Source organism: Cotesia glomerata, linkage group LG4 (assembly GCF_020080835.1).
Source record: "Cotesia glomerata isolate CgM1 linkage group LG4, MPM_Cglom_v2.3, whole genome shotgun sequence".
Taxonomy (NCBI): Eukaryota; Metazoa; Arthropoda; class Insecta; order Hymenoptera; family Braconidae; genus Cotesia; species Cotesia glomerata.
The window spans coordinates 19,132,723-19,158,383 of NC_058161.1; the positions used below are offsets into that span (position 1 = coordinate 19,132,723).

The window sequence follows — 25,661 nt, forward strand, 5'->3', positions numbered from 1 at the left end:
ATTTATTGTTTAATTAAAATAATTGTAAATTTTAAAAATAAATATTTGAAATATTATTGTAAAATTATTTTTTAAACTTAAATCTTAATAATTATTTTTCTAAATAATTTTTTTTTAATACACTAATATTCTTTATTATTTATACATATAATTAATCATTTGAACATTTTTTTTTATAATTATTATTTTTAACACAAATTAAATGAGCTAATTTCAAAAATAAAATGTACATTTAACGTTGTTGATACGGAATGATAATACATATTTTTTCAAACGCTATTTTAAATTATTTACACGTAAATACTTCATTTAATTAATAATGGCAATTATTATTATTGTTTTTTATTTTTTTTTTTCATAATTGGTAAATTAAATATATTTTATTATTTTACTTTAAATAACACATTTAAGCGGTGATGGTTTTTCCATTCTGTAACAAGAAAAAATTAATTAAAAAATTTTGTAATATTTAATTTATTTTTTTTTATAAAACAAAGTTAATTAATATAATTTTTTTAATGTAATTTATATTATTAAGAGAATAAGAAAAAATTTGTGTCCAGGATAGTCATATGGTAAAATCGGTTTTTTTCGTGGAATTTAGTGTAATTTTTAAAGATATAAGCTCATCCTGATGTTAAACTCATCAAGAGCTTTTATTTGAGTACCCACATCAATTTTTCATATATTTTATATATTTATATACCTATTGTCTATATGTATATATGAAAAATATATAAAAAATGCAAGTGGGTACTCAAATAAAAGGTCTCTATGAATCTTATATCATAATGAGTTTATATCTTTCAAAATATCATAGGTTGACAAAATACAATATAATTTCTAAACTGTAAACATTTTTAAGAATATAAGCTCATCCTGATGTTACACTTATCAAGACCTTTCATTTGAGTACCCACATCAATTTTTCATATATTTTATATATTTATATATATGTATGTTTAAAAAATATATCAAAAATGCATGTGGGTACTCAAATGAAAGCTCTTGATGAGTGTAAGATCATAATGAGTTTATATCTTTAAAAATATCATGCGTTGACAAAATACAATATAATTTCTTAACCATTGACATTTTTAAAGATATAAGCTCATTTTGATGTTATACACATCAAGAGCTTTCATTTGAGTACCAACATTAATTTTTCATATATTTTATATATTTATATACATTATATATATGTATACATGAAAAATATATCAAAAATGCATGTGGGTACTCAAATGAAAAGTATTGATGAGTGTAACATCATGATGAGTTTATATCTTTAAAAATATCATAAGTTGACAAAATACAATATAATATCTGAACTATTGACATTTTTAAAGATATAAGCTTATCTTGATGTTACACTCATCGAGACCTTTAATTTGAGTACCCACATCAATTTTTCATATATTTTATAAGTTTATATATATTATATATATGTATATATGAAAAATGCATGTGGGTACTCAAATAAAAAGTCTTGATGAGTGTAACATCATGATGAGTTTATATCTTTAAAAATATCATTAGTTGACAAAATACAATATAATATCTGAACTATTGACATTTTTAAAGATATAAGCTCATCCTGATGTTAAACTCATCGAGACCTTTCATTTGAGTACCCACATCAAATTTTCATATATTTATATACATTATATATACGTATATATGAAAAATATATCAAAAATGCATGTGGGTACTCAAATGAAAGCTCTTGATGAGTATAACATCGGGATGAGCTTATATCTTTAAAAACGTCAATATTTAAGAAAGTACAGTGCAATTTAACAAAATTCATTATTTAAAAAGCAAAATTTTATTTATTTATAGTTCACAAGTCACGGCAGTCACATAGTGACTGCTAGTTTCATTTTTTTTTTAAATAATTAAATTTTAATTAAAATTTCTTTCTATTAAAAATGAATTTTTTTACATAATAAAAAAATTAAATACTAAAAATTAAGAATATTTTCTTTAAAAAATTCAACATTGAAATTGACATAAGACAATTTAAAAAGATTTTTCTTAATAATAAACTCTATCTAAAAAAAATTCTATTTATTTATTCTAAATATAAAATTTTAAAAATAAATTTTTATAGCTATAATTCATGATTAAAAAAAAATTATATAAATTATCAGATTTATCTTAATAAGAATAATTAATAAAATCAATATTGCCTTACCCATTCACGTGCCATCAGTAGCAAAGTGGCATTAGATAGTTTTGGTCCAATCAATGGATTCATTTGTGCCATATAACAGCATAGCCAGCTAAATTACCAAAAATAAATTAATAAAATAATTTCTCAACAAATAAAATACACTTAAAACTTTCAAAATTAATTCTATAAATTATAAAATAAATTTTTAATAATTAAATAAATTATTTTTACTCACAATAGCCAGCAAGTAAATGCTGACAGCATCAAAATAACTTGTAGAATCCTAAAAAAATAAATTTTATTAATTATCAACTACTATAAATACTTTAAAAAAAAAAAATAAATTTTTTAAAAATAATAATTGACCAACTTACCCCCGATTAGGGCCCTTGGGAACAAAAAAAGGTAAAACAATTCCAATTACACCCCAAAATAATGTAAAAATACACACTGGAAGAGCTGCAGCACCCATTTTTTATTTATTAACACTTTTAATTATTTAATCAGATTTTTAATTAATTAACTATTTATTAATCAAGTGCGATTGATTAATAATTTATTATTTAAAGGAGAATTTTAAGTTGGAAAGTAAAATTTGGGCGTTTTTGTGTAGATAAAATGACGTTAAGTCACATGAGCTGATCACTCTGAAGTTGTCGCTGTGGAATTACTCTTTCGAAACAGCTGATCAATCACGCGGGAAATTTAAATTTTTCAAAAATAATTCAATTTATTTGAAGACAATTATTTAATTTATTAAATTATAATAAATATTTTTTAACATTCAATAAATATTTATTTGGGAGGAAAGTACATTTGTTAATAGTTAATAAGTATTTATTAATAGTTAAAAAATATTTATTAACAGTTAATAAATATTTTGTTGAGTGAATTTATTTCGCTTGCAATGTCATATGATATAAAGATTGTTTATAAACAAAAATCATCTTTATAAATTATTTGCATTAATTATATTACCTTATAATAACGTTTATTTTAAAATACCAAGCTCATAATTATCTTTTATATTTTTAAATATTAAAAAGGTTAATTTATTTAGTGAATTTAATTATTATCATGTATTGCAGCTGTGGAGTTATAAAAAGTGTCAAAAGAAAATTGCTATTTTTGCTTTTTATTTTAAATAAATATTTGTTAACAGTTAACAAATATTCATTAACCATTAATAAATATTTATTAACAGTTAATAAATTGTACTTAATAAATTACTTATTAACTGTTAATAAATATTTTTTAACTATTATCAAATATTTATTAACATTTAATAAATCGTATCTAATAAATAATTTATTAACTGTTAATAAATATTTATTAAATCCTATGATGTTAAAAAATCATTTATTAACAGTTAATGAAGCTTATTAAATATAAACAAATCCTTCTATCAGTGTATTTTATTATATTAGTTAAACTACTGCTCCCGAAGTGTTTAACTACTGCGGTTCGTCAGAATTTATTAATCAAATACACGGAAAACAGTAAACTGTAATAAATAACAGTCGATTTATAATAAGTAATGATCAACTGCTAAAAATTACCATTTCAAACAGTAAAATCGTGATTTTACTATTCACTTTATAATATTTACCATTTAAACGTTACAAATTACTCTTTACATAGAAGAAAATACTATTTCAAACAGTAATATTCGCTATGTAAATGTCTAAAATGATTAAGTATAATAATTAAGAATTCAGACTTTGATATTTATCATTTCGTATCTAAAAAATGATCCCTGAATAAAAAAATTAGAAAAACGGTTGACCCTGAAGGCCATCCCTGCAACTTCCCGCTAATTTCATACTTAGGCGCTTAAAATTGCACCAATGACGTTTTTGAGCTCTTCGAGCTTAAAAATACAATTTATGGGTTATTTTGAGCTCTCCGAGCTCAAAGAGATTGCTTTCCTATGCTTTTGAGCTCTTCGAGCTCAAAAGTCTGATAGAGATTTGATAAGACACTATTTTTTGAATTTTTAAACCGCAATAACTTTTGAATGAATAATAAACCGATTTTCACGCGATTGGCAGCATTCGACGCAGTTTTTCAAGCATCACAAAGAATCTCAAATTTTGAATTGATCGCGCTAGGAATTTCGGAGTTATTCCGAAAAAACACTTTTTTCGGTTTTCTTTCGTTCACGATATCTCTCGAACGAATCAACCGATTTTGACCGGACTGGTGGCGATCGACATGGTTTTCTGAGGTTAAGAGCTGATTAGTTTTTGGAATTGAACCATCAAGCCGTTTAAAAGTTATTCCAAAAAAACCACATTTGAAAAAAATTTTTTTTTTTGTTTTTTGAAGATTTCTCAAAATTTATTGATCTGAATCGGTCCAAATAGTTTTTAAAATCTAAGTTTGGTCAAGCCCTTTCAAATGGCACCAACCGCGATGAAATCGGTCAAGCCGTTCAAAAGTTATAAGCGGTTCACATACTTTCACACACACACACACACACACACACACACACACACACACACACACACACACACACATACATACAGACACCGTGACAACCTCGCGGGGATAGTCAGGGAAGCTTCCTGTGACCTTCAAACGTCGAGATCTGATGAAAACTCGATTTTTGCAAAACGGGGTGAAAACAATAACTTCCCGATTTTTGAAAATCTTCGATTTTCTTAGCGGGAAGTTAAAAAAGTATTGAGACAAAGAAAAAAGTATTGGATTGACTAGAAAACCAATACTTTTCAATGCTTTTTTTTCTTTGTCTCAATACTTTTTTTTTTATCAGGGATCTTATGATCTGTAAAAAGTATAAAATAAAGTAAGTAAATTTCTAATACAAGCAACGTCAATATTTACAAAATAAAATGGTAAATTTTAAACGTAACGCTAAAAATCAAACTGTAATTATTGACTTGCTTGGACTGTTAAAATGTATATTTTAAAAGTATAATTTTTACTGTTTCAAATGTTAAATTTTCCCAGAGTGAGACCCCCTTCTCTTTCATCTGAGTTCCCCTTCTCCTCATAATATGGACTATATATAAGTTATATGTTTAAGTCAGAAAAAAACTTTGAAGTTAAAAAATTTGTATTTCTCTATATGCCGAAAAATATTCATTAATACAGAGAATAGCAAAAATGCAAAAATTTATATGCTTAACAAGAGCGGTTGATAGTTGATTTTCAAACGAGTTTTGCTCATGAATAAGATAAAATTTTGAAAAAAACGCTTCACTCTTCGATAGATAATTTAATTATCTATCGAAAAGCGAAGCGCTTTTTTAGAAAATTTTCATTTATTTATGCATGAAATGCGTTTTAAGATTCCATAAGTTGTACAAGTATGACAGAGATACTTTCGTTTGTCCAATAGAGGGCGAGAGAGAGAAAAAATGTAAACCCTTCTTAAGAATGGCAATTTTTACTGTTTTACTGTTTGAAACTGTAATTTTTTAAGATGAAAGAGTCGTTATTTACTATAGTGACAGCTACTAATCACTTATTTTTTATATTAAATTATAAATTGTGGCTTTTATACTTTCTACATTAAGTTCTGTAATATTTATATTTTTGCCACCCCGATGTCCGCTTTACTGTTTGAAACCATAAAAATTAAACGGAATCCGACTGAATATTACAGTTTACTTTTTTCTGTATACTCCTTTGATAGTCTATCTTAAAAACGTTGTCAAAATATAAATATTAAATTATCTTTGTTATTTTGCTAATCAATTCAAAATTGTTTATATTTTTTTATTAAAATCACTAATTTTAACTAATAATTACATCTTTATGTATTAAAAGTACGGTTAAATACGTTTTACTTTGAAACCTGTTCAACTACTTGGTACTTTACCTTAATTTTTTTAATAAAAAAATTTTATGAAAATAAAGTTAGCCGAAATCTAAAAATTTTTATGATTTTTTTTATTAAAGAATTATTACAAAAATATAAAATTTTTTCATTTATTAAAAACTTCAAAAACTATAAGTGTAATTTTTTTTTTATATTTTTTAGTTATAATTTAATAAATTAAGCAAAATAAAAAAATAAAAAATGTCGGTTAACTTTATTATTATAAAAATTTTTTAATAATTAAAATAAAATTGTTTAAAAATGTAAAAGCTTAAAAACAAATTTAAAAAAAAAGAATAAAATTTAGTTTTAAAAAAATTCTGAAGATGGCGCGTCAGTAAAAAAAATAAAGATTCAAAATGGCGAAGTGTAAACATAAACAAAAGTCGGTTTGTTTTTTTTTAAGTGATTATTTTAATAAAATAAAAAGTGTAAAATGTTTAAAACAAAAAAAATGAAAGAAATTTGGGAAAATTTTTGTGAAAATTTAAATAATTTAGAAAAATTATTAAGTGACAATAATGATAATAATAGTGATGATAATTTAACAAATTTAATAAATAATTTATGCAAATTTTCTAAAGAATTAAAATTAATAAAATTTAAAAAAGATAATTGCAAAAAAAATTTAGTTGATTTGTTGGACGATTTTGTTTATGAAACAAAAAGCAAGGAGAATTTAAAAAAAAATTTTTTGAACAAAATGGACGTCGGTGAGTTGAAAAATAATTTCAGAGATCAATTAAAATTAATTGAAGAAAATGAGCACAGAGAATTATTGAGTAAAGCTAAAAAATTGCTGGTAATATTCGGTGAGAAAAATTTGATGACAGATTTGGAGGTTAGAAAATTAGCGGGTGACGTAATTGAAGTAATTCAAGCGGTAAAAAGTTACGTTAAGGATTTGTCGTCATGCGTGATGAGAGAAAAGATTATTTTGTGCGCAATGCAGCTAATTTTTAGGTTAAAGTTATTTGTTAACCTTGCGGAGCAAAGAGAGGGCGCGGAAATTTGGGGCAAAGATTATTTGTTCAATTGTTTGAGTGTTTGTTTGAAAGTAATTGTCGAGACAATTGAAGAGGAGAATTTTCCTGAGGATGAGGAGCGAGAAAATCACTTTATTTATAAAATGGACTTGGCACTGGACTTGATCAACAAGATGGCGGATGAGAAACTTGAAATGGCCGCGGGAGATTTGAATTTGAAAATTCGGCGGGAAAAAATTGAGCTAGTAGAGGAGCTCTGGGTGGTTTTGGAAGATATTTTCAGCCATACAATGGCAATCGCACAAATTTGTACGCCAGAGCAGTTTAATTTGATGACGGGGATCAGCAAAACTGTAATTTGTGAGTTTGAGAATTGGAAAAAGCAATTTTTAGCGGAAAAAAGAGACAAAGCGCTGTTTAGTTTGTTCGGTAACGCTTTTATGGATGCGATTTATCGCCTGGAGAGGGCGGTAAATGTCGCGATGCTTCAGCTGATGATGGAAGTATTTAGCGAGCCTTTTGCTACTTTAAAGAAACTGGTCAAGATTTGTGGGAATAGTTTGGAAAAAGAGCGACGCAGGAAGGAAGACTTGGAGAAGGCTGTTGAAGAGTTTGATCTTATTGCCGATAAAGCGCTCCAGATTGGGCTCTACGCTGCGGCTTCTTGTGGAAACTCAGCCCGTAAGTATGATTTTTTATTGCACGCCTCATAACGCAAACAATTTTGTGAGCTTCAAATGACTCTATCACAACCATATTGCACTTGTACAATAATATGAGTAGACGTACATCGAGAAAACTAATTAATCCATCTTATGGTTTATAAAAATAATTTTATGTTGCTACTTTGAAAAAAAAACGTTTCGAAAAAAATTTTACGTGGACGTCCGGATGTCTGTACGCTGATTTTGTATGTAAACACGATAACTCCCGAAAAAATAGATGTATCGAGACCGGGCTTTTTTCATTAGTTCCAGAATTCGATTAACCGCTGTCGTATTTAATATCAGTAGCCTAGTTTACGTAGTTTTTTTTTTTTAATGAATTTTTATTAAAATTCACAATGATACACACGTACAAAAAATAAATTTTCTTATTTCTCTCACGTGAAAACTATGGCGCCACTTAATCAAGTTAAAATGAGATCAACCAATCATATTACTAGATTTTTTTAGGCGCACGCATATGACAAGAAAATTAGGCACCAATAATTCAAAATTTATTATAAAATACTCTGTAAAATAAATTAATTACGCTGATTTTGTATGTAAACACGATAACTCCCGAAAAAATAGATGTATCGAGACCGGGCTTTTTTTATTAGTTCCAGAATTCGATTAACCGCTGTCGTATTTAATATCAGTAGCCTAGTTTACGTAGTTTTTTTTTTTTTTAATGAATTTTTATTAAAACTCACAATGATACACACGTACAAAAAATAAATTTTCTTATTTCTCTCACGTGAAAACTATGGCGCCACTTAATCAAGTTAAAATGAGATCAACCAATCATATTACTAGATTTTTTTAGGCGCACGCATATGACAAGAAAATTAGGCACCAATAATTCAAAATTTATTATAAAATACTCTGTAAAATAAATTAATTACGCTGATTTTGTATGTAAACACGATAACTCCCGAAAAAATAGATGTATCGAGACCGGGCTTTTTTTATTAGTTCCAGAATTCGATTAACCGCTGCCGATTAACCGCTGCAAAAAATAACTTTTCTTATTTCTCTCACGTGAAAACTATAGCGCCACTTAATCAAGTTAAAATGAAATCAACCAAACATATTCTAGATTTTCTTAGGCGCGTGTATATGGCCCAAAAATTATTTTTCTATTAAAAATCAATTATAAAATTGATTGTTTTCCTAATAAATAAATAAGCGTTATGAGGCGCAGAAATTAAAATTTTCTAATCTATATTTTTAATAAAATTAAATTTACAGGCGCGTTAAAAATTCGCAACCACATGGCATCGCTGGAGTCCTTAGACCTCGAACTAGTAGCCTCAATAACCTCATTTTACCTCGAACCCTCAACAGACCTACGCTTGGCAGTAAAACTTTTAACAACTCATTGGCAAAACGAAATGAACAACCTCCACAAATCCATCAATTTAATCTTAGATCCCTCCGCTTACTGCCAGGTGATCCTAGATGACCTTCAGGAGCGCTTCCAGTCGGTCTCGGATGCTTTCGAGAGCCACCAAGCGGTCACCCAATCCCAGATAAAAATAATAGTCTACCGTGCTTGCGCCCTAGCCTCCCAAATTACCACCGCAGTAGATGACATAGGTCCCGACAGTATCGACAAGCAGACAATAATGACTATCCGCGAGTTAAAGGCCGCCATCTATGAGACAGACGCCGCAGCAAAGACACTGCTGACCCCTACATCGACGCTTCCACAACAATTAAGAGTTATAAAACGTTGTGAGCTTCTAATTAGCGTAATAAAGCGCCTTCAACCCGCTTTAGAAGCCATTAATTCTAAGATAACTTCTTCTTTTATAAGCAGAGCAGATATTTCTGCTGAAGAAAGCTTTAATTTTATCAAAACTCCTTATTCTGTTAAGAGTTACAAGTCTACTGTTACAATTCAGTTTGATGATGATGACAAAATTGATCTAAGTGATTTAAGCTGCTTGATTCCTTATATTGAACGTGGAAAGACTATGAGATCAGAGTTTTCCGTTTTGTACAAAGATAACTTAGCTGAAGATGAAGACAAAGAAAATTTGAGTGGAAAGAAGCGAGGTAATAATTCGGGAGGAAAAATTCTGGAAGAAATATTTGATAAGAATCAATTGGACGGAAATTTTGATGGAAATTCAAAGGAAGATAATAATAAAAAAGTGAAATCAAAGCGCAATTTGAATAATGTTAGGCAGCATTTATTTAATCGCGATGATTATTCTATAATTGGAAGTGATGAAGATTTAAAATATGAAGATTTTGACGTAAGCTTGGACTTGACGGGAATATTAGAAAATATTTCTGGTTTGGTTGAAGAAGATGAAGAAGAAAAAGATGATGTAAGCTCGGTTATTGACAAAGAAATGGATTGTTGCAGAAATTCGAGCATTGATTCGGAGGGGAATTTTGTGATTGACGGCGCTGGAGACGCTGAAAGTATCAGTAGTATTGACACTCCTGAGAGGATCAGCGATATCAAGAAGATAGATAAGAAAATAGAGAGTTTGCAAAGAAGAGTACATTTTTCATAATTGCACTATTTGTTGTTAAGAGAGTTTAAACCTAGGTTTAGTATTTTGTACTTTTTCATGTAAAAGTTTGAAGTTGTTTAGATTTAAGTTTGTTCAATGTAAAATTGTTTAAAATAAACATTTTGAAGTTGGTAAAAATTTTTAGATTTGTTTATTATCTTTAACTTACTTTTCTCAATGTTGATAAACAATGACCTGTTGTTTATCAATGTTTACTCAAAAGTGTTGCAATAGAATAACACACAACTAAATAAAAAATCTCCATCGTTAGTTTGAATCTAAAGCGGGGTTACTTGAATTTTAAAAATATGAGGAAAAGATATTCATATAAATTCTGTATTTAAAATAGTATTTTAGTTCTTTTTGAGTTTTCAATAACTAGTTAGTTGACGGATTTAGAAAAATGAATCTAGAAAAATTTATTTACATTATTTTTCTACCAATGGTACTGAGTGAAAACGATCAAACAATGGAAAAGATTAATACCATGGAAACATTTGATACTCAGCCAGTAAATTTGGGCCCTTCAAACTTGGAATCAGTTGTTTTTATGTTTAAGAGAACTAATATCACTTGTCCATGTGAAGGGAAGACACAAGGTATCAAGAACATGGACGACTATCAATATACACCGGGAGTTGGGTATCACAAGCTTCATACCCGTGGATTAAATTTTAATAATGCCAGGAAAATTTGCTATGAAGAAGGCGGACATCTTGCTATCATCAATTCTCTTCGAGAAGAACAAGTAAGAACTCTTCTCCACATTTGGATTTTCCAAATTTTTTTTTTATTTGTACCAATACTAGCTGTTACTTGACCGCTCTGCTGGACGCTTTATAGAATTGCATTTTTAGATCTAGACTTGATATTTAATTAGAGTATTGTTTTGACTAGCAAAGATTCCAAATTCTGTCGAATTGACATGCACTTTTTATCCATGTAATTATTCTAGTTAATATTCATTGTAACTTTCAATGTGCAATCATTATAACATTCCCGTGTCTTTCTTACAAAAATGAATAACAATTGATATGAAAAAAAATTAGGAAAACGGTTGACCCTGAAGGCCATCCCTGCAACTTCCCGCTAATTCCATACTTAGGCGCTTAAAATTGCACCAATGACGTTTTTGAGCTCTTCGAGCTCAAAAATACAATTTATGGGTTATTTTGAGCTCTCCGAGCTCAAAGAGATTGCTTTCTTATGCTTTAAAGCTCTTCGAGCTCAAAAGTCTGATAGAGATTTGATGACACTATTTTTTGAATTTTTAAACCGCAATAACTTTTGAATGAATAATAAACCGATTTTCACGCGATTGGCAGCATTCGACGCAGTTTTTCAAGCATCACAAAGAATCTCAAATTTTGAATTGATCGCGCTAGGAATTTCGGAGTTATTCCGAAAAAACACTTTTTTCGGTTTTCTTTCGTTCACGATATCTCTCGAACGAATCAACCGATTTTGACCGGACTGGTGGCGATCGACGTGGTTTTTTGAGGTTAAGAGCTGATTAGTTTTTGGAATTGAACCTTTTAGCCGTTTAAAAGTTATTCCAAAAAAACCATATTTGAAAAAAATTTTTTTTTCAGTTTTTTGAAGATTTCTCAAAATCTATTGATTTGAATCGGTCCAAATAGTTTTCAAAATCTAAGTTTGGTCAAGCCCTTTCAAATGGCACCAACCGCGATGAAATCGGTCAAGCCGTTCAAAAGTTATAAGCGGTTCACATACTTTCACACACACACACACACACACACATACATACAGACACCGTGACAACCTCGCGGGGATAGTCAGGGAAGCTTCCTGTGACCTTCAAACGTCGAGATCTGATGAAAACTCGATTTTTGCAAAACGGGGTGAAAACAATAACTTCCCGATTTTTGAAAATCTTCGATTTTCTTAGCGGGAAGTTAAAAAAAATTTGTAATGAGCATTGAAAGTTTCAGTTAAAAAATTTGCAGGTCTCATAAGTGAAGAAATCTGCCTAGTATATAAACATAACCAATCCCTCACGGTTTTCGAAATGCCGCAAAGATTCGGTATTTATACGATATAAATGCTGTATTTTTACCGTAATACTTCAGTTATTTTAGCCAGTTTTTTTGTCGAATTATTACGAAAAAATTACGAAATAAATTCCGAATATTTACGGCAATACAATAGAAAAATTACGGTATATTAACAGCATTCAAACGGTAAATGTACCGCATATTTACTGTATATCTGCGGCACTATTGCAGCAAAAATCCGGAAAAGAAGATCACTACTTCCCATTACCGGCAAAATACCAAAAATATGCTGCTTTACTACTATTTTTCAATAGCTTAAAATTTTTCTTTATAATATTATAAATTATCATGAATAATTTTTAAGAGGTTGATAAATTAATTTCTCTGTTATTATTATTATTATCATTTTTTTTAGTCCAGACCGGGTTTCGAACCCGGATCATTTAGTTACGCGCCGAAGCCTCTCCCAGTTGAGCTATCAGAGACACTATCCGTATCTATTTACTCAGTCACCTAATAAGACTCACCAAGTAATAAACACAACCGTCCATCTTACGGTAGAAAGCATTACATCTTTAATTATATCAGTATAAACGCGGCAAAATTGCAGTGTATCTTCGGTATTTTTACCGTAGAAATACGATTTTATTATTGTAAAATTATATTATATTATAGTTAATACATAGATTTTTCACGGTAAAAGTTCTAGTGTTTTACGGTAATTTTATCGTATTATTTCTGAACTTTGCAGCAAAAGTACGGTAGAAATGCTGTATAACCATAGTAAAAAAACTGGCCAAAATAACCACAGAAATACCGTATTATTTCAGAATTATAACGGTTAATTTATGGTAAACGCATTAATACCGAAAATTTACGGTATTTCAAAAACCACGAGGGATAGAACTAAAAAATTTATTTTAAACAAATTACAATCGAATAGCATAAATTTAGTTGCAATATAAATTCATTATTTATAAGTCAAAAAAATATAGGTTCCGGATAAGTAATCACCAACATATCATATACTAAAACTTTCTCCGAAACACGCTGCATCGTATGGTATTAGTATTATTCCGATCGGTTCAGTAGTTTTCGCAGTATACTCGGATAAAAAAACCGGCTCTCCATTTATTAGTATAGATAGATTAGGCAAGCAATTGATTACATATTTTTTTGCGAATAGGAACTGCTAGAGTTGATCAATCATTCGAAAAAATTCCTGAATGTTGAAAACGAAGAGCAAGTTTTCATTGGCATCCATGATTTGTTCCTAGAAGGCGAGTGGGTGACAGTTTTAGGTGACCCGCTTTCTAAGACCGGGTACTCTAAGTGGAGCGACACTTGGTGGAACGGACAACCGGATAATCTTGGGGGCAATCAAAATTGTGGGAGCTTGCTTAAGCAGGGAGGAATGGATGACGTTAACTGTAATTCAGTGTTTGCGTTTCTCTGTGAAATTTCTGAAATTTGAAAATTTTTTACTTTCCAGATAACTCATTATAAGTAATTGTTCAATATAAAATTTTTTAAAATTAATATTCTTGAAATAAACATTTTGAAGTTGACAAAAATTTTTAGATATGTTTATTATCTTTTACTTCCTTCCCTCAATATTGATAACCTAAGACCTGTTATTTATCCATGTACTCAAAAGTATTCTGATTATATTATTCATAACTAAATAAAAATTTTAGTAGTTAGTTGGGAGTTTAAACGGCGTTACTTGAATTTGGAGCATGTAAAGTAAATATATTGATATAAGTTCTGTATTTAAAATATTATTTTGGTACACAAAAAAAAAGTTCACTTGAGCCAAGAAAATATTTTTCTTCCTAATTATTTTCTTGAGCGAAAAAAAATTTTTTTTTGAAACAAGAAATTTCACTTATTTCAACAAAATTAATTATCTTGTTTTAAGAAATACGTATCTTGATCCAAGAAAATTTATTTAAATCAAGAAAATCTTGTTGTGAAGAGAAAATTCAGCCTCTTGCTCCAAAAAATTTAGTTCTTGATAGAAGTAACTTTTCTTGTCTTGAGAAAATTTCTCTCTTGTTCCAAAAAATTAAATATAAAGATAGAAGTTAATTTTCATTAATATTTTTATTATATGATTAACATATCAAATGGGAAGATCAAATAATATTTCATCATTTTTTTTCATTCAATATGTATAATTGCACGGTAAAATAATATAAAATGGGTATCAAATATTCTCGAGAAAAATTTTCTCAAGGTGAGAAAATTTTTTTCTTAGCTGAAGTAGGTGGCGCTGCTTCCCTAAAGTATCTAAAAATCTTGATCAAATATAAAAATTTATTGTATCAAGTATTTATGATAATTTGAATTAAGAAAAAATGACTTGCACCAAGAATAGAATTTAAAGAAAAATTTTAACTTCGGCCAACACAACTTCGGTCGTCCTTCAGGCATCCGACAAATTTTCTTGAGCCAAGAATTTTGTTCTCCACTCAAGGAATTTTTCTTTCTGTGTAGTTCTTCTTGAATTATCAATAACTAATTACTTTACAGATTTGGAAAAATGAATCTACAAAAATTAATTTACATTATATTTCTACCAATGATACTGAGTGAAAACGATCAAACACTAGAAAGTATTCAAACCATAGAAGTATCTGATAGTCAGCCGCTACATTTGGGCCCTTCTAACTTGGAATCAGTTTTCCTGATGTTTAAGAGTACTAATGTCACCTGCCCATGTGAAGGGAAGACTCATGGTATCAAGAAGAGGGAAGACTATCAGTATACACCAGGAATTGGATACCACAAGCACCATGTCCTTGGAATGACCTTCAATGATGCCAGGAAAATTTGCTATGAAGAAGGCGGACATCTTGCTATTATCAATTCTCTTCGAGAAGAACAATAAGAACTCTTCTGCAGTATACTCATGATGCGAAGCATTAGAGAGTACTTTATGGTCGAAAAATTTTTATCTCTTTATTTCGGCAGCTATCTTATTATTATACTCTTGTTAGTTAACAGAATCAAGATATTTCGCGTACTATAGGCAATATTATTTCGCGTGCCTAAAGCTAAAAGGGCGTATAACAATTTATGCGCCCTTTTACCTTGCAAAGATAAAAGGGCGCATATTTTTTTTTTATTGCCAATCGAGTAGCAGACACATTCTACGCTTGAAATTGAATAAAAAATTGCAAAGATAAAAGGGCGTATGTCTTTAATTATACGTCCTTTTACTTTTAAAAATTCGAAATTTTGGTGATCTAAAGGTGAAAGGACGTAAAATTTTTTTTTCGGCCAGTTTACAAAAGAACATATTTGTAGTTTAAAATTTGAAAAAAAAACTTTCTGTGGTAGTAGCGGCGTAACGCGTAAAACCTCAACTATACAATTTTTTTAAAGTTAAAAAAGAAAATATCGTGTGTCTAATGTCAAAAGGGCGTATTACAGCAGTGAGATAGGAATCCATGCCAAAAGGGCGTATAAAAAAATTTTTTTTTGCCATTCTTTTTAGAATTGCTCGAAACGTAAAGATCTGCAGAAAAAAAATTTTTGACACACTAACGCCAAAAGGGCGTATCTTAAGACATACGCCCTTTTGGCTTTAGGAAATTGTGGGTCTAAAGCCAAAAGGGCGTATAAAAAAATCAGTATTTTTCAAAATTTCGAAACACAATCTTCAAAATTGTCCGGAGGTTTGTATAAAAAAAAATTAGGAAAACGGTTGACCCTGAAGGCCATCCCTGCAACTTCCCGCTAATTCCATACTTAGGCGCTTAAAATTGCACCAATGACGTTTTTGAGCTCTTCGAGCTCAAAAATACAATTTATGGGTTATTTTGAGCTCTCCGAGCTCAAAGAGATTGATTTCCTATGCTTTAAAGCTCTTCGAGCTCAAAAGTCTGATAGAGATTTGATAAGACACTATTTCTTGAATTTTTAAACCGCAATAACTTTTGAATGAATAAACCGATTTTTACGCAGTTAGAAGCATTCGACGCGGTTTTTTAAGCCTCACAAAAAATCTTAAATTTTGAATTGATCGCGCTAGGAATTTTGGAGTTATTCCGAAAAAAACACTTTTTTCGGTTTTCTTTCGTTCACGATATCTCTCGAACGAATCAACCGATTTTAACCGGACTGGTGGCGATCGACGTGGTTTTTTGAGGTTAAGAGCTGATTAGTTTTTGGAATTGAACCTTTAAGCCGTTTAAAAGTTATTCCAAAAAAACCACATTTAAAAAAAATTTTTTTTTCAGTTTTTTTAAGATTTCTCAAAATCTATTGATCTGAATCGGTCCAAATAGTTTTCAAAATCTAAGTTTGGTCAAGCCCTTTCGAATGGCACCAACCGCGATGAAATCGGTCAAGCCGTTCAAAAGTTATAAGCGGTTCACATACTTTCACACACACACACACACACACACACACACACACACACACACACACACACACACACACACACACACACACACACACACACACACACACACACACACACACACACACACACACACACACACACACACACACACACACACACATACAGACACCGTGACAACCTCGCGGGGATAGTCAGGGAAGCTTCCTGTGACCTTCAAACGTCGAGATCTGATGAAAACTCGATTTTTGCAAAACGGGGTGAAAACAATAACTTCCTGATTTTTGAAAATCTTCGATTTTCTTAGCGGGAAGTTAAAAATAGCTGTTTTATGCTTTTGAGCTTTTCGAGCTCAAAAGTCTTATCAAAGTTCGATGAAACACAATTTTTATAATTTTCAAACTGTTATAATTTTCGAATGAATCAACCGATTTTCACGTGGTTGGCGACAATCGATGTACTTTTTTGAGCTCTATAAAAAAAGTAGCTGTTTTAAGCTTTTGAGCTCTTCGAGCTCAAAAGTCTTATCAAAATTTGATAAAACACGATTTATTCAATTTTCAAACTGCTATAACTTTTGAATGAATGAACCGATTTTCACGCAGTTGGCGGCAATCGACGCAGTTTTTGAAGTTCCATGAAAAATTTTCAACTTTAAATCGATCAAGCCATGAATTTCGAAGTTATTACAAAAAAACACTTTTTTCGATTTTTTTCGACAACGATATCTCACGAACGCATCAACCGATTCTAACGTTTTTGGTGGCGATCGATGGGGGTTTTGAAGGTTAAGAGCTGATTAGATTTTGAGACCGATCGGTTCAGCCAATTCGGAGATATTTAAAAAAATTTAAAAAAAAACAACTTTTTTTTTCACTTTTTTTTCACTTTTTTTGGATTTTCTCGAAATCTACCGGTCCGAATCGGTTCAAATTTTCAGGAAATCTAAGTTTAGTGAAGCCCTTTCGAATGCCACCAACCGCGATGAAATCGGTCAAGTCGTTCAAAAGTTACAAGAGGTTTACATACACACACACACACACACATCCACACACTCGGGGCAGAAGAGATACTGCTACCGGGCGCGTCTCCCCGAGCGGATGGGAGAACGCTCGCTGTCCTTGGATGACACTTAATCTCTTAGTTGATGAGGTACAGCGGGTAGGAGCCAAGCAAAATAACCAAACAAAATACGCTCCCGTGGACAAAACTCCCCTTTAATGGGTTGGTCGCACTAACTGACCTAACAAGACGATCGTTCTCTGCTGTGACCCACTGGGAGTGACCGGAACCTGTATCGTAGTTTCCGACGATGCAGGCCACGGCTGATGTGAGCTTGCTCTACCGAGGTGTAAGTTGCAGCAGTGGATCAGGAGCCAGCCACTTCGGGCCTTGATCAGGAAGTACGCAGTGAGTGTTAGAGATCGGAATCTTCACCGCTCCGAGCGAGTCTAGTCCGTCCGTGTATTCCGGGACTGGCTAAGTGTCGGCTAGGCCTCAGGGAACTGGGGTAGGAGTACTATCTCCGAGGGTACACCCGTTCCTAGTTATGGCAACCCGCTCCACTCCGTACGATGCGCTGGTAAATTAAAAAGTATGAGTAATGCACAGGAAACAAACAAGAGTGAAAACGGGCCTCATGCCCAGCAAGACGCACTGCTACTTAGTGCAAAGATGAAGAGGACAGATGCGCTGGCACATCTGGAGAAGCTAGTCTGTGGACTGCAGGACTTTCTCCAAACCAAGCAAAATGTCCACAAGGAGATCAAGTCGAAGTCGACGAACATCTGCAGTGCCCTGAGAAGGTTCAAAAAACTGGACCAAGAATGGCAGGAAATCCAACAACAACACGGTAATATCGTGATGAAGACGAGTGTGACAGCGGTTCCACCAGCAAAAGCCGACACGTTTGTCGAGGAGATGGACACAGGTGGCGAGGGTGACGTCGAGTCAGTTGTCGGAGACGGAGAGGAAACTGGAACTGAAATCAGGCCTGGGAAAAGGAAAGAACGAAATTCCCCAGACTCAATGACCAGCCGTACTAAGAAGAAGAAGGACCTTAAACCAAGTCCCCCGAAAAACGCGGTAACACAGAACGGCGGAAAAAAGGAGGTGAATGAATGGCAAAAAGTCCAGTCAAGGAAGTCCAAGAGAGAGCAAGCAGTAGAAAAGCTCCAGAAGCAACCGCCGAAAGAGTCCAGGCCAGAGCCTAATCGGAAAGAACCGCGCAAACGGATTAGGCCGGACGCACTGATCATCCGCCCCGCAGAGACGGCAAAGTATGCTGAAATTCTGAAGCGAATAAAGCAGGACGTCCCTGACGAACAGGTCCGTACTACAGTGGATAAGATCCAAAGAACTAGGACCGGGAGCTTGCTGATTACGCTTTCGAGGAAGAGCGCTGACCGAGGCCAAGCCTTACAGAAGACCATCGCGGACATCCTCCAAGAAGACGCGAAGGTAATCTGCAAAGGGCCACAGGAAGACGTCGAAATCCGAGATCTTGACGGTACCACAACCAAGGAGGATATTCAGGCTGCATTGCAAACGGAAATCGGAGAAACCTGCGAGATACCACTAGGGACAATTAAGATTCATAAGGCCTACAGAGGTACTCAGACAGCTGTTGTGACACTACCAGCAGCTGCAGCGCGCAAGATATTGGCAGGAAGCGGTAAAGTCCGGATCGGCTGGACCAACTGCCGAATCAGAGCTACGAGGAGACCAATCCAATGTTTCAAGTGCTGGCACTTTGGACATCTTGGATCCCAGTGCAAGAGCAATGTGGATCGGTCTAAGCTATGTATTAGGTGCGGACAAGAGGGACACAAGATTGCTGAATGCAAAACCCAGCGAAATGTGTATTATGCGCGGATCAAAGTGCGGAGAACTCGGCTCATCATGCCGGCGCATCCAGGTGCCCAGTATTTAAAGAGGCACTCCAGAAGATAACAAACAAACAGACATGAAGATATTGCAGCTAAACCTAAACCATTGCGAAGCTGCACATGATCTGCTTATGCAAACAGCAAGAGAACTAGAGTTAGACTTAGTAATGATAGCAGAGCCATATAGATACCTGAATACCCAGCCTTGGGAATCTGACAGCACCACCAAGGTTGTCATCTGGTCTTGTGGTAAGCATCCCTTCCAGAGTGTAGTTAACAATGATAATGCCGGCTTTGTAGCAGCAACAGTTAACGGCATCCGTTTCTACAGCTGTTATGCACCACCTAGCCTATCCATTGTTGAATTCACTGAATTCTTGGACAAACTGACCGAGGACGCCAAGCAGCATTATCCGGTCGCGATTGCCGGTGACTTCAACTCCTGGGCAGTAGACTGGGGCAGCAAGCAGACAAATGCGCGAGGAAAAGTACTCCTCGAAGCTTTCTCTACACTAGATGTAGTCCAGCTCAACAGTGGTGATACGCCAACCTATACTAAAGGGGAAGCAAGCTCTATTGTAGATCTCACTTTCGTCAGCAGCAGCCTCATCAGTGGGAAATACGACTGGAAGGTGATGGATATCTACACAGCCAGCGACCACAAGGCAATTCTCTGGGAAATATTACATGACCGGAATACAAGAAGACCAATCAAGTCACTCAATACCATTGGATGGAAAGTGAAGTCTTTTGACACAAGCACATTGATAATAGCCCTGAATAGTGAACCGATTACTACTGGACCCGCAGAAGAAATGACCAAGGACCTGATGAAAAGACTTGTCCAGGCCTGTGACGCAAGTATGGTCCGGAAATGCAGCATAAGCCAACGCCCGGCAGTACACTGGTGGAACGACCACATCAGCGTTCTTCGGAAAGAGTGTCTAAAGAAAAGGAGAATATCCCAGCGTGGCTATCGACGACCTAATCTCTGCGGAGCTGGTCGCAGAGTACAAAAAAGCCCGTCGATTACTGAACAAAGCCATCAAGGATAGTAAGAGGCAATGCTGGAAAGAGCTCATCAACGAGGTGGACAAAGACCTGTGGGTAGGCCGTACAAGGTGGTCATGAATCACCTAAAAGTCAAACAAATGCCGGCACCCACATGCCCACAACTTCTGCAGAGAATCGTTACCGCGCTGTTTCCGCAGCAACGCGAGCTTCACTACCAGCTAGCTCAAGGAGAACTGGAGGACATTCCAACTGTCACGGAAGAAGAACTGACGGAGGCTTGCAACCGCGTAGGGAATAATAAAGCACCGGGATTAGACGGAATCCCTAACATTGCCTTAAAAACAGCTATAAAGGCAGCACCGGCATTATTCCTGGATGTTTACAACACCTGCCTCAAAGAAGGGATTTTTCCTCGAAAGTGGAAACAGCAACGGTTAGTGCTGCTTCCTAAAGGGAAAAGCCACCGGATGAACCGTCATCTTACCGCCCACTTTGCATGCTAGATACAGCGGGTAAGATATTCGAACGCATAATTCACCAGAGAATTGAAGCAGTAGTCGACCCACTCCTGGCAGACAATCAGTATGGATTCCGGAAAGGACGATCAACCCTGGACGCAATCAAACTGGTTGTTGATACGGCCAAGGAAGCAATCGCAGGAACCAGATGGAAGGGTGGAACGAAGAAGTATTGCCTGGTGGCGACCCTAGACATCAGAAATGCCTTCAACTCCGCCAATTGGGAATGCATCATGCAGGCCCTCCAAGAGAAGAATGTACCAGAATACTTTCTTAAGATCGTAGCAAGCTACTTTGAAAACAGGGTCCTGAAGTATGACACGAAGAACGGTCCAAGGGAGTATGCTATTTCTGGAGGTGTACCACAAGGTTCAGTTCTAGGCCCGCTCCTGTGGAATATTATGTATGACGGCCTATTAAGACTAACTTTGCCAAGAAACGTCAAACTCGTAGCATATGCAGACGACGTAGCCGTAGTGATCGTTGCCAAACATCTTGACGAGATAAACCATGTGTTCGATCTCACTTTCGAGCGCGTTAACCGGTGGATGGACGCAGTGAACCTGCAACTGGCGCAACACAAAACTGAGGCAGTGCTTATTACCAGCAGGAAAGTGGTAGAGACAATTAAGCTGAAAGTCGCCGAACAAGAAATCACATCACAACCTTATATTCGATATTTAGGAGTGATGCTTGATGCCCGACTCAACTTTAAGCAGCAGGTAGAACACGTCAGTGCCAAGGCGTCAGCAGTGGGAACAAGTCTAGCACGACTGATGCCGAACATCGGAGGGCCAAAGCAGAGCAGAAGGGTACTGTTATCATCTGTAGTCACATCGGTGCTTACATATGGTATATCTATTTGGACCAACGCTCTCGAGATGCAAGAATCATGGAGGAAGGCTGGACCAGTATACCGACGGTGTGCCTTAAGAGTCGCCAGCGCCTTCCGCACAATATCCGAGGAAGCAGTGTGCGTTATTTCCGGAACTCTGCCTCTCAGAGTCCTCGCTGAGGAAAGACGGAACCTTTATCATCGTAAAAGGTCAACTACACTAAGCGCTGAAGAGCTCAGAACTGAAGAACGGCAAAACAGCTGACCGATGGCAGCTCCAGTGGGACGCTGCAGAAAAAGGAAGATGGACGTATCGTCTTATACCGAGGATCGACGACTGGCTGAACCGGAGTCATGGAGAGGTTAACTACTACCTTACGCAGATGTTGTCAGGACACGGCTGCTTCCGAGCCTATCTTCACCGCTTTAAGCACGACGATTCTCCGGAGTGCCCATCCTGCCCAGGTGTCGCTGAAGACGTGGAGCACGTGATCTTTGCATGTCCTCGTTTTAACCAACAGCGCGATGAATTAGAGAAGATTCTAAAAAAGAGAATTCAACCGGAGACAATAGTAGAAGAAATGCTGTCATCAGAAGCTGTCTGGAACGCCACGAGCACCTTTGCCACTGAAGTGCTTACAGAGTTGCGGTCCATCGAGAGAAAAAGAGCAGAAAACAGAAACTAGAAGGGAGATAGAAATAAAAAACATCTTAGCCACCAGAAGGAAGAGCGGCAGCTAATTCCTCCCCCCGCGAAGAAATGCCTTACGGCGGTACCATGGGGGATCAGAGGATAGAAGAGAAAGGGGTTTAGGGTTTAGTGGGTAGGGGCGTTAGTGTCGAGTTAGTATGACGCTGCGTCGAGTCGCCACATATCCAGGCCAAACAGCTATGCCTAGAATCCGTAAAAAGGATTCCCCTACAAAACACACATCCACACACACACACACACACACACACACACATCCACACACACACACACACACACACACACACACACACACACACATACATACAGACGTACGGACATCATCGTAAAAATAGTCAGGGAAGCTTCCTGTGACCTTCAAACGTCGAGATTTGATGAAAACTCGATTTTTGTAAAACGGGGTGAAAACAATAACTTCCCGATTTTTGAAAATCTGAGATTTTTAGCGGGAAGTTAAAAATTTTGAAAAAGTCAACATTTTCGATAGTAGTAACTTTAAATTTTCATCATTTTGGACAGACCCCAAGACCAATGTTTAAAAAAGCATATGAATTAAAAATTTTTTCGCGTACTAAAATGTTCATATTTTTCATAAATTCATTTTTTTTCAGACGAAAATGTAGAAGATGCAGATAGAGAAGGTGCAGGAATTTTACCCCAATAAACTTTCCGTAATTTGATATTAGTTTTTTCTTCTATTTTTTAACTTCAAATAATTATAATAATTTCTTGCCTGCTATAGCTGCAATAAAAGATATATTTTTGTTTAAGAGCGGTTGATAGTTGATTTTCAAACGAGTTTTGTTCATGAATGAGATAAAATTTTGAAAAAAACGCTTCGCTCTTCGATAGATAATTAAATTATCTATCGAAGAGCGAAGCGCTTTTTTAGAAAATTTTCATTTATTTATGCATAAAATGCGTTTTAAGATTCCATAAGTTGTACAAGTATGACAGAGATACTTTCGTTTGTCCAATAGAAGGCGAGAGAGAGAAAAAATGTAAACCCTTCTTAATTGCCAACCTTGAGTGCGAGGGTAGGTATGCTCTACTCTCGCCTAAAAATTCAAACTGCGTGAAATTGTAGTTAAAATCCATAATATGTATATATAGAATGAAAAACAACTTAACAAGAAGTTCAAAATTATACGCCCTTTTGGTTTTAGAACACTAAATTTTCAGATTTCTAAAGCCAAAAGGGCGTATAACTTGAGACATACGCCCTTTTGACTTTGGAAATTTTTTTTTCATTTTTAGGCTTAGAACATGTTTACAAAACGATTGGCACCAAAAAAAAAAATCATACGCCCTTTTGGCTTTGTAAAGCCAAAAGGGCGTATAACTTTTTATACGCCTTTTTGGCATTAGGCACGCGATATGTCCAAAAAATAATAAATTACGCGTGATTATTTTCTTGCTTTTTATTTTAAGAAATAGTTATTATGAAATTTAGATTCTGAATTGTTGATCATGATGAAACAGCTTTTGTGTGAACGGCACCAGTAGTTATATTCAATAGGGCGATTAAAGCGGAAAATTTCAAAATATTTGAATGTTATGTTATTGTGATTTCTTTTATTACTTAATTTTCATGTAATTTGTTTTTGATTGATTTACTTTCTATTTGTTTATATCAAACTTTGTATATGAGACTGTTACTTTAGTATAATTTGTCTTGTGAAACTATTATTTAACATTTGGTATCAAAACTACAATTTTTTTTATGCGCCCTTTTACCTTTAAGTAGTACTTTTCTTAAAGCTGAAAGGGCACATGTCTTGAGATACACCCTTTCAGCTTTAGGATACCAACTTTTTTTTTTTCACAAATCCCTATTAAACCTTAGCTATAAGCCCTTTTACCTATAAGCACGCGATATATATAATGTAGAAGTACCCCGCTAGGGGCGCCTAAGCATTATCGTCCTATTATAGCAGTTTTATATTTTTTTTTACATTTTTTATTTTATTACTTTATAGTTAAATGAGCATTATGAGTCGTGCACTTTTGGATTTTCCAAACTTTTATTTATTTATACCAATAGTAGGCAAGCGATTGATTAAATAATTTTTTGCTAATAGGCACTGTTAGAGTTGATCAATCGTCCGAGAAAATTCCGGAATGTTCTTTCCGAAGAACAAGCTTACATTGGCATCCATGACTTATTCTCAGAAGGCGAGTGGGTGACAGTTTTAGGCGACCCTCTTTTTAAGACCGGATACTCTAAGTGGAGCGAAACTCATTTCGGTGCATAACCGAATAATGCTGAGGGTAATCAAAATTGTGGAACCTTGCTCACGAAGGGAGGACTGAATGACATCAACTGTAACGTCACCCTTGCGTTTCTCTGTGAAATTTCTGAAGTTTGAAAATTTTTTTTTACTTTTCAGATAACTCATTATAAATGAATCTAAAAATTATATTTCTAATGTTGAAATTATTATACATTATATTATAAATTATTATTTTTCAAAAAACAAAATACTTGAATAAAAAACATTATCGTCTAAAAATTTATATTTTTTAATGAATAAAACTATTTTTAATTGAATAAATTTTTCTTAAATTAATATTATTATTTCAGAATTTTAAAGAGGCAAATAATATTTTCATTGAAAAATAATTGATTTTTAAGATAAAAATTCTTTCGTTCAAAACTACAATTAAGGAGATTCGAGCGAACCCAAGTAAAAAAGATTTTATATATTTAGATACGATTATATATAATTGTATATCGTCCATATATAATTGGATATAATTTATATATAATTCTATATAATTATATCCAATTATATAGAATTATTCAAAATCATGAAGGAGAATTATATAAAATTATATATAATTAGATACAATTGTATAGAATTATATCTAATTAGACATAATTGCATAAAATTATATAAAATTTTATGTGATTTGCCTTCACAACTTTATAAAATTGTATAAAATTATATATAATGAGATACATTTATATAGAATTAGACGGAATTCTCTTTTACAATTATAGATAATTTTATATAATCAGATACAATTATATGGTCGACCGACAATTGATCCCAGGACAACTTATCC

At 33.7% G+C, this 25,661-nt stretch overlaps 2 protein-coding genes and 1 pseudogene across 2 annotated transcripts; 2 read left to right on the forward strand and 1 right to left on the reverse strand.

Moving 5' to 3' along the window:
* Positions 1 to 139: 139 nt before the first annotated feature.
* Positions 140 to 2,829, reverse strand: LOC123262753 (V-type proton ATPase subunit e 2-like). The gene is made up of 4 exons (XM_044725147.1): positions 2,551 to 2,829; positions 2,412 to 2,459; positions 2,198 to 2,285; positions 140 to 430 (listed from the first exon to the last, which is right to left on the reverse strand). Exons 1-4 carry the CDS (start codon positions 2,646 to 2,648, stop codon positions 407 to 409), a joined length of 258 nt encoding a protein of 85 aa, XP_044581082.1. The 5' UTR covers positions 2,649 to 2,829; the 3' UTR covers positions 140 to 406.
* Positions 2,830 to 6,591: 3,762 nt separating this feature from the next.
* Positions 6,592 to 10,703, forward strand: LOC123264254. The gene is made up of 2 exons (XM_044727449.1): positions 6,592 to 7,690; positions 8,965 to 10,703. Exons 1-2 carry the CDS (start codon positions 6,727 to 6,729, stop codon positions 10,242 to 10,244), a joined length of 2,244 nt encoding a protein of 747 aa, XP_044583384.1. The 5' UTR covers positions 6,592 to 6,726; the 3' UTR covers positions 10,245 to 10,703.
* On the forward strand, positions 10,553 to 24,976 carry LOC123263927 (annotated as a pseudogene).
* Positions 24,977 to 25,661: the final 685 nt, after the last annotated feature.

Coding starts and splice junctions, on each gene's coding strand:
- LOC123262753 (XM_044725147.1), bottom strand. CDS start 2,648: ATGGGTGCTGCAGCTCTTCCAGTGTGTATTTTTACATTATTTTGGGGT. Junction 2,460..2,550: donor CCCAAGGGCCCTAATCGGGG/GTAAGTTGGTCA, acceptor TTATTTTTTTAG/GATTCTACAAGTTATTTTGA. Junction 431..2,197: donor TACTGATGGCACGTGAATGG/GTAAGGCAATAT, acceptor TTCTTGTTACAG/AATGGAAAAACCATCACCGC.
- LOC123264254 (XM_044727449.1), top strand. CDS start 6,727: ATGGACGTCGGTGAGTTGAAAAATAATTTCAGAGATCAATTAAAATTA. Junction 7,691..8,964: donor TTCTTGTGGAAACTCAGCCC/GTAAGTATGATT, acceptor TTAAATTTACAG/GCGCGTTAAAAATTCGCAAC.